The sequence below is a fragment of the Mercenaria mercenaria genome, chromosome 1, assembly GCF_021730395.1.
Source record: "Mercenaria mercenaria strain notata chromosome 1, MADL_Memer_1, whole genome shotgun sequence".
Classification (NCBI taxonomy): Eukaryota; Metazoa; Mollusca; class Bivalvia; order Venerida; family Veneridae; genus Mercenaria; species Mercenaria mercenaria.
Window position 1 is genome coordinate 73,932,701 of NC_069361.1, and position 9,537 is coordinate 73,942,237.

A 9,537-nucleotide genomic window follows, 5' to 3' on the forward strand; every position below is an offset into this window, starting at 1 on the left:
AATGTATACTTGAAATTTCTCCTATATACATATTTTAGTTAAACCAAACTTTGATTTCATTCCTGCACAATTTTCACACTTACTGAAAGTGTTCCTGAACTTTAAGCCGGAAAACCAGATACTGCTAACATATGAAGTTCAAAACATAAATGTTATCTTATTAACATTTCCATTAGTGAATCGTACGCAACTGAAACACAAGCAATGTTCCAACCATATGACCACTTTGAGTTAAATGATCGGTAAATGGTGCCCTATATCTTTAATGTCGAGTTCAATGTATGTTTTCAAGAACAGTCTCATAACAACTGTTTTAACAGATATTTTGATCATATGTAAACAATAAATATCATAATGCTCGTTTTGTGCTTGCCGCCGCCGACGACGACAACCGTCAAGACAAACTTTTTCGTCTGTATGACAATAGTTCTACCGGTCCCGGTGCCTGCTTTTTATGTCGAAAGGGACTATTTTGCGCACTGCGCGTTTGTCTGTCTTGTGGTACATCCAGATTTTCAACGATCACGTGGTTTGAATCTAGCTCACTCTCTAAAGATTTCCTGGCCCCTTCTATCCCCGTAGTAACTGTATCAGCAACATTACTTGCTAACGTAAATATGTTGGACTTAGTTTTGACAAGCTCCTTCTGTAGTTGTTTGATTTCGTTCTGTAACATAAATATGACGTCATTGACATAAGCGTTAAAATCATCTTAAAGAATTTAAGAAGCTAATTGTATGAAATGCTGTGAAAAATCTTGAAATTTTAATCAAATAGCTTTTGCTTGTTTATTTTAAGGGGCGAGCAACAACACGCAAAAATTATTTTTAATTTCACAATACATGTAATTCACCCAAAAGCTGACAGGCCGGAAGATGTGTACTAAATAAATGGATTTCTTTTCGGGACATTTGTATCTAAAACAGGTTATCCTTTTAAGAGGTTTGCGACAAGTGAAACCGAAATTCGGGGTGATCTTAATGCGGTGTTTTAAGTGTGTTAAATGAATGGCCTAGTAGCCCAAATTTGTTCATTAATGTAATAATGATCATAAATTAAATTATTGTCACGTTCTTATGCAGACACACACAATGGCGACAGCTACAAAAAAAAACACCACCATGATCTGTAACACGAGCAAGCGATCTACACCACGCTCTCGTGTGGTGTCTTCGTATCTCTGTTGTTAGAAACCTACTTAATCCACTTTTTCCGGAAAATAAAAAAGTTTCGACTACCACACTCGGAGATACATAGAATGAGGCTTAGTTTACATCTTGATCTTGTGGCACATGAAGCCGCAATTTACGGGGATAAAACTGTTGCAGTTAAGGTGAATGAAACAATAGTTAAAAAAAAGAAATAAATTTAAATCTATAAAATAAATGACGTAGTGTGTGTAATTCTGGTAACTGTCACTGCAAAAAGGGTATCTTGTCAATCTGACTAAAGTACATCTCCTATTACGCTACGCATAGGATCTGAAAACGACCTATTCATTGCCTCGTTCTGACGGCCCTTTCACTAGCCAATCAGAGCCTAGCTTACAACATCTTGCAAATCTACCTCTAGCATTGACTTTTGATATTTACAATTCTTATGTCGTAATGTATCAGATAGCCGGTTAGCTCAGTCGGTAGGCCACTTGCTTTGTAAGCGAGGGGTCCCAGGTTCGAGTCCTGGAATAATTGCATATTTTTCTTACTCTTTGACAATCGAACAAGTCGCCTGATTGGATAACATAAAATAGCAATAATGGAAATCCAAAATATACAGAAGACGAATGTGAATGGGTCGTTCTCAGATCTTCGTTTAGAAGATCAAGTACTTTAGTCAGATTGGGTATCTTGTTGTAATATGTAAAAATGCTTGATTGCATTTTATCACATGAATAAAATTTGATATGTAAATTAAAGTCTTTGATTAAAATGAGTCTTATATGAATGTATCCACGTAATATTACCTCTATTTTCGCTCTACTCATTTGCTGAACTTTTTCAGCTTTCTTGACGAGAACACCGGAAATATAACTGATTATCAGGGCAACATAGGCCAGTCCAAACAGTATCCACACATATGCTACAATACGGTATATGGTCCCTGCTTCGCCACGCCCTGTAAACCGATTCTCTGACAATGCTGCGAAAGAACACACATGCTATAAGTGTTGTAAAATGAAACTGATAATATGTTTTTTTCTTAGAAAAATACATCAAAAATAGACATTTTTTAAATATTTCAATGAGATAATATAGCAGACTGAGACGTAACACTGGCGTTAAAAATAAAGCTGGACAAAATAATAGACATGCACATCATTCATGCATTAACGTTAATAACCATATATTTTTTTATAAATGTTACAGAACTTTGAAATTAAAACTATAAAAGCTCATGCTATGTACGTGGTGTTGGAAAATCCTTTGTTTTACTAATTTTGTTTTGGCATATGAAACCGGCATATCGGACAAGATAAAGACTGACAGAGCAATTTCATTGTAAAGAACGAACCAAAATACTTACCTCTACGGGATATTAGGATGTTTGTTGGGAGACGACTTAAGATTACTTTATGTCGGATGATAAGACAACTCTTTCTTTTTCTGACTGACAAAATTATGATTAAAGTGCATTTTATCATACCTGGAATGAAGTCGCCAAATCCTATTGTAGACAGTGTAACAAAGCAATAATATATGGCGTCCATCATGCGCCATCCCTCGACGTTCATAAACAAAAAAGTAGGGCCGACAAACAGTAGAGAGACGCCGATTAGGATGATGATAACCATGTTGAGATACTTGTTCAGGTCGGGCCTCTTTGAGCAAAGTTTCAGGTTGTTGACCTTGTTTGACAGCAGGGTTAGTTGTTGGCCAAGGCCCTGTAACATCAAGAATGTCAATGGAATGCCAATAAGCGCGTAGGCGATCACTATCACTTTGCCAATCTCTGTGTGAGGTGCCATGTTACCGTAACCTGAAATTTGATTGACACTTACAGAAACAGCATAAATGTAAGCATGCCGAGTGGCAGGTATAAGTCTTGGACGATAACCAGACTGGCAATGCCGTTTATTCATACGCAAAGACATGTGACCGAGGTTATAAGACCTCAGCTTGGAGACCAGTCTCAGAAACTCTGAGACCAGACTGTTTGTTGTCTAACCCAATATATTGCATCCTTGTACACTCAAACTGGTCTCTTAACTCAATTTGTTTCACCTCAGACCATGGTTAGGATTTTGTCTACTGTTATAAGGTGTGTAAAGGGTGCGGCTGAGAAATCTGAGATAATGCCGAACGTTTGATTACGCCCTAAAAATAGAAAAGGTATTGTGTAAAAACAAAAACCTTTGTTATTGGTTTTTAAGTCTTTTATTATTATTCAAAGTGTCCTAGATAAAAAAAAGGTGAAAGAAGAATCAAGCTCGGAATCAAATTATGAAAATTTGGCGATTTTGCGATTTGTCAGCGAGATCTCGTGCTCCACCGCTTTGCGTTTCGCCATCATGCGAAGTTGATACGCGCAGCGCGAAATAACGATGGCGAAGGGCGAAATTGAGAAATATGATTTCGCGCTTTTCCGTCATGATCTCGCGAACACGCGCTTCGCACACGGCCAGTATGAAAGAAGAGGTGATTGCACTAACGGAAAACCGTATCATGTGTTTTGTATGTGTTAATTAATGTCTTTTTTCAACAGTTTTAAAGCCAACTAACATAATCCCCAGTACTAACTTGTTCTCCGGAAAAAAAAAACTGACAACTTCAGTACATGTAAAGTTGGAGAAGGAATAACTTCATGTGTAGCCTTACATCAAAACATACGGAGAACATACGCTGTGATTGCAACTCAAACTCGCGACCTCTCAGTCTGCATCTTGTGTAATTCTGCCTTTTATTAAAACCTCACATACCTAGATAACGATAGAAGTTCTATCATTGCAGAAATATTACATTTAAATACGGAGACCAGCAAAGTTCGAGGAACATGAAAACTGCATGATGCAAATAAAGTAATATACCTGCTCAAAAGAAATCTCTTAATTAAGTTAATGTTAACCAACTGGGTTTCATGTCTGTAAAGTACAGAGAGATCGTACGTAGAGAACAATGATGTGAGGTGTGATATAAAAAAAATTATATACTCTTAAGTATATTGTCCAATGAATGTAGCCATTCTACTAATAAAGATTTCCGCTGGGAAGATGTATTGTATATATTACATTTGTATTACATTTAAACGGTTTTTGTCTTATAACAATAAAAGTAATGAAAGGATATCGTAATTTAAAACTCTGAATTATTATCTTGAGCAGGTCCAGTATTACTTTCAAATTGTATTTGATTGTCACACTGTCTGAGTTTTTGAGCCGCTGAATATTTTTTTCTTTTGACGGTTTTCACTGCAATATCAACATCATTTGGTTACCTTGTACTACGCAAGGCATTTCACCTATCAGAGGTTCGTTCCGTTCCGCAAAGTACCATTAGCCGGTTTGCCATAATCGGCCGTCATAATCCCGACCAGGGAACCATGGTAAACATCTGATTCTCGAGATTGTACTGGGTAGAATCAGGACAAAAAGACCGTGTTTCATGAAAAACGAGCATATTTATTTAAAAAATGTCGGCAACGTGGCGATAGAGTGAATTGAACTTCATTCAAATTTGTTTAAAAGTCGCTATGATTTTTGGTCATGTGGGAATCATATATGGGCTGGAGACCAGAAACGTACGAAAAACGTCCAGCAATCCCATGACATACCTGCAAATTATATTTACCTACCAATGGTTGTTGCAACAGTGACAACAAATGAAAACGCCCCCGTGAAGTCCCAGCGCGTGGAGACACTCTTATTCTGAAGTGTCCCTTGGGTAAATTCCGTCTCACCGCTGATCTGGTCAATAAAACTGTTGAGTTCTTCCCCAGTTAAACAAGTATGATTATCTGAAAACCAAACACAGCTTTAAACAATATCGGACATAATTACGTCAATGAAATATTTCCTGCCCTGTTATTGTTGATGTTTTAAATAATTTACTTAATTGCCTTGAAAAAAAAAAGAATTTTAAATCGTGCGTGCATCCTACAGGACTATCTTAAATTTTCTGGATCTCTTGCTGTACTGTATACTATTTAAAACTATTCTGCACTGATTTGTACTGCACGTCAGTCAAGTACACGAAACAGTGCCAAACCACACCATAAAGCATTACATAACAACTTGTACAGCACTAAGCGGAATAACATTGCGCTGCAAAGGGCACACCATTGTATTGTAAAGCACAAAACTATTTTCCGCTCAGCACAGGTCCCTTGCGATTCTATTTAATGACGTTTGTCGGGCTTGACTATTATTCACGCCGCATGTAATTTAAATTAAACACAAATATATGAAAGAAATACGAAACTTGAGGTAAATATTTGATGGTGTTGGAAAATAAGAATCCCAATAATTATAAAAGGCATTCTTTGTAAGTGCAGCGCGCGTGCATTCACGCACTTTTATTGTCCATGAAAATATTGAAACCGATTATAGTGAACTTGATCATGCTACAACAAACAGCATCATTCTCAGTGGGGTTTCAACATACTGCGAATAAAACATTTCCTTTTCTTGGAAACGATGCATTTAACAGTGCTTTTTTTAAACTGCATTCAAAATTTGAACTAAAGACCCAGTGAAGCCTGCTCCTTGGAAAATATAACCCCCTCAGAAATGATACATGTAACTGAATTATGTGTTCGTGGAGGAGAATATTTACGCTTCTTAAAAATAAAAACGTAAAAAAGTGCATCCTATGCCTTTCTCCTTGAATAAAAGTCTTTTTATATTATAAATATTATACATTATTCTGAAGAACTCTGAAAGTTGTAACAGGGCTTTTTCATTTTCAAAATATATTTGTATCTTGATAAGGTTTGAATTTATCGTTTTGTGTGTGTGTGTGTGGGGGGGGGGGGGGGGGGGGGGGGGGGGGGGGGTAGGTATTTTTGATTAATGAATTAAACGAGACTTACCTGGAAGTTGAAGTTCAATTACTATAATTCTACTGCTACTGGACCACAGGGTTTAATGAGATGAACACGTGATCTTATCAGGTGACCAGGCAGACTTTCAGAGTATAATTTATTAAATTAAGATGCTGTCACTGATTCATTAAATTATAAGGGTGGGTAAATATGGGGGGGGGGGGGGGGGGGGGGGGGGGGGGAAGCATTAAATCCTGCGGTCCAGTAGCGGTAGAATAATAGTTGAACTTAAACTTCCAGGTAAGTCTCGTTTAATTAATTTATTAACTCTACTGCACTAGGGTTAAATGAGAGTTCAGAGACCATGGCAGCATTTTAATAGAAGCAACATATTTTCAAAATATATTGATTGTAACAGAATAAATTCTGGATACTGATCTACATGTACTGATTATTCCAGATAATACATAATTTCTGCTTTGATGAATTATTAGGTAGTGCACAACGTGATTGCAAATTATCCCTTCGGCAAACACGCTTGTATAGAATAGTCTTTTTTTAATCGAAAATTTCAGTCATCTTGGACACAAGTCAATTTTGGCTTATTGCTGTAAAACGTCCGTCTAAGTTAGCTTGAAAGCAAGATTTTCACGGTAAAAATGTCTAGGTCCAGGGAAGAATAACAAATTCGACCACAATTGTTTTACATTATTAAAGATATCTTAAACAAATAAAGATATTTACTACAACCCCTGCAGACCAAAGATTTGCACGTGGATTTAACAGAAGATTCGAGTAGCATATCAGCTAGTATGTATGTGTACGCGTACATACCAATTAATTCGTCAGGTAAGAAGTTCATAGTGCATGCTTTTTCTCTGTAAAGCATTTTGATGTGTATTTATGGATTTACACTATCTAACGTGATAACTGTTGTGTTAAATGCAACACTGACGCACTGCACGGGAACACGTGCCAAAACTGTGACGTTCAACCGTCTTTGACACGTGTAATCTTCTCTTTGATAGTGCGATATGACATTAATAATCTTCTTGATTGGTATATACACTGGAGATAAGTAGCAGTACTAGTCAGGCAGATGTTTGTTAACAACTCCACAAGACTGTAGTGCCAAGATGCAAGCGTAATTTGCTGGTAGTTTCATTCAACGAAACTGTCCCTGTATCCTTCACAAAATTATTTACTTGAGGAATATTAGGTTGTATTTAAGGAACCGTCAGTAAGTTAAAAATGATTTTTTTGCGATGTAACATGCACGAGTACGCAGTTATAGTTTTACTCCCATGGGGGTACAATGCTCATTAAATAATTCAAACTTATTTTCTGTTGCTCGAGTTCAACAAAAATGATTAAGATATCGATTTCAATTGTATGATCTAAACATATAAATATTTTCTACTCGTGCATGAATAAATAACATGTGAAGCCTGGAATAATTTTCGCCTAAGACTGCCACAACATTTCTCTCAAGATCAGTAGGATTTGCTTCATTAACCTTTACCCTGCTAAATTTCTAAAATGGGCTGGACCATCATTCGAGGCAGTTTCACTTATTATTCAAAGGGGTGTTCACTGCAAATTTACTGACTGAATAGCGAACAGTGCAGACCATGTGCAGGCTGATCTTGGTCTGCACTGGCCGCAAAAGCAAAATCACTTGCAGGCTTTTCAAAGGTCAACGACTTCTGTTCACCTTTTTCGCGACTGTATACACACACATTTCAACTATATTTTAGCTTATGGTAGACTAGCTTTTAGGTTTTTTTTACAAGTACTTCTTTAGCAAAGACAGAATTTGAAGTTTATTACAGAACATTAAGGTTTTCTGGAAAGCTATATTTTTGTATTTCGTCCGACCGACCGCTACCTTTTCCAGAATAACAATTTAAATTTATTCTTAATTCTAAACAAGCAATATTATATGTATAAAGAAATAATTTTGGGGATCTCACCAATGAAGTTTCTAATCATGTCTCTAAGGTCTTTCCGGCGTTGCATTTCCGGTTCTCCTTCGAGCAGTTGGAACACAAGTGCCCCCAGACACAGATAGGCCGCAACAACCACTATTAGGGGCAGCAGACGTTTCCATGACATCGCAGACGATTCCATTGCTGCTATTGTTGTATGTTTTATGACCACAAAACAAACAAAAAATCACGTCAACTTAGCATGTTTTACTGTTGCACTAGCGCGTCCATTCTTAAAAAGATATGTAATTCTTTGGGGGTATTTCTTTGAAGTACCAATCTCTGAATTAGCCTGTGTACAAAAGATCCTCCAGTAAAATTTTCATTCTGTACACCTATAAAACATGATATAGAAGTTTTCAATCAACGGATTGTTTTCCCTTAAAACACTCATTTGGTTTCATCATATTCCGAAAAAAAAAATGGAAGTGAAGTTTAAAGTATAATATTCCATGATTAATCCGCATGTTATCCTATGTTAGTTCTAACTGACGGTTATATTCAATAATGCGCTGGTAATGAAGAGGATACGTCATGATCGTTCAAAGAAATATGTATCCTTTCTCTCCGTGACGCGGGGCGCACGAGCCATGATTCATTTGTTTTCCTCAGCAAAGAGGTTATATAAAAGAAATATTAATTAATACATATTCATTTAGCAGAGAATGTATGCCTGCTTGGCAGAGTTCTTAAGAAGTTCCTTAGCTCCAAAGTGCGAATTCTGTTTTTTAGCCAATACGCTTTATTAGTACAATAGGTGCACATCAGTCGTCGTTTCGGAGATCTGTGAACTAATAAACACTTGAACATCAATTAAAATGTCCTTAATATAAACCAACACTGGGCGTGGTTTCTATGTCTAATATTCCAGACGGACTTCATGGCGAGTTTTAGTCTATCTAAATTTGTTGAGGGTGTTCTGTGAAATTAAATATAGCTCAAGTTCTGGTAATTTTCCGAGCATTGTAAACCCCCTAATGGGCTCGAAAAGTATTTAAGTAAAAACGATATTCACTTGGAATAATGTTTCGTAATTAATCTTCAAATATTTTAAGGTAGTTTTTGTGGTCGAAAACTAGTACAAGATGATGCCCAATAACCGTTCACACAGCTCAGAGTGCATAACAAAAATACAAAAAAAAAAAACAAGTCAACATTTAAAATGGCATGCCGATCCCTTTGAACGCAACTTCTAAAACTAAAATCATCATCGATCACTTGAACAGATTAATTCTGTCAACATTTACCTGAATACCAGAACCAGATATGTCTCTGTAAACAAGAAGTCCCTCATTAATTAATAAAATACACTGCAGAACGTGACCAGTTTCTATAATCGGACGAACGGAAAACTTTAAATTGTTTTGTTTTTTACTTCCTAATGAAACTTTAAACGGATAAGTAATTGATAAAGCATACCCGTTTTTACTGTATTTGTGACATTGACCTGTTGACCTACAAAAGAATATTCATTGTTCACTGACAACAATCTGGTACAATTTGATGCATGTTGGCAAAGCACTATTAGAATAGCATTTTCAGTGACATTGACCTTTGCCTTAACAGACCGAAA

The 9,537-nt window shown here is 36.5% G+C and overlaps 1 protein-coding gene across 1 annotated transcript; it reads right to left on the reverse strand.

The window, feature by feature from the left end:
- Positions 1 to 24: 24 nt before the first annotated feature.
- On the reverse strand, positions 25 to 8,630 carry LOC123534026 (potassium channel subfamily K member 16-like). The gene is made up of 5 exons (XM_045316062.2): positions 7,950 to 8,630; positions 4,789 to 4,950; positions 2,644 to 2,976; positions 1,964 to 2,139; positions 25 to 667 (listed from the first exon to the last, which is right to left on the reverse strand). Exons 1-5 carry the CDS (start codon positions 8,104 to 8,106, stop codon positions 395 to 397), a joined length of 1,101 nt encoding a protein of 366 aa, XP_045171997.1. The 5' UTR covers positions 8,107 to 8,630; the 3' UTR covers positions 25 to 394.
- Positions 8,631 to 9,537: the final 907 nt, after the last annotated feature.

What these genes read in the sequence shown, in the direction of transcription:
- LOC123534026 (XM_045316062.2), bottom strand. Translation starts at nt 8,106, where the DNA reads ATGGAATCGTCTGCGATGTCATGGAAACGTCTGCTGCCCCTAATAGTG. An exon ending in CACTGTTGCAACAACCATTG is followed by an intron (nt 2,977 to 4,788) that starts GTAGGTAAATAT and finishes ATCAAATTTCAG; the next exon opens with GTTACGGTAACATGGCACCT. An exon ending in TGAGTAGAGCGAAAATAGAG is followed by an intron (nt 668 to 1,963) that starts GTAATATTACGT and finishes TTTATGTTACAG; the next exon opens with AACGAAATCAAACAACTACA.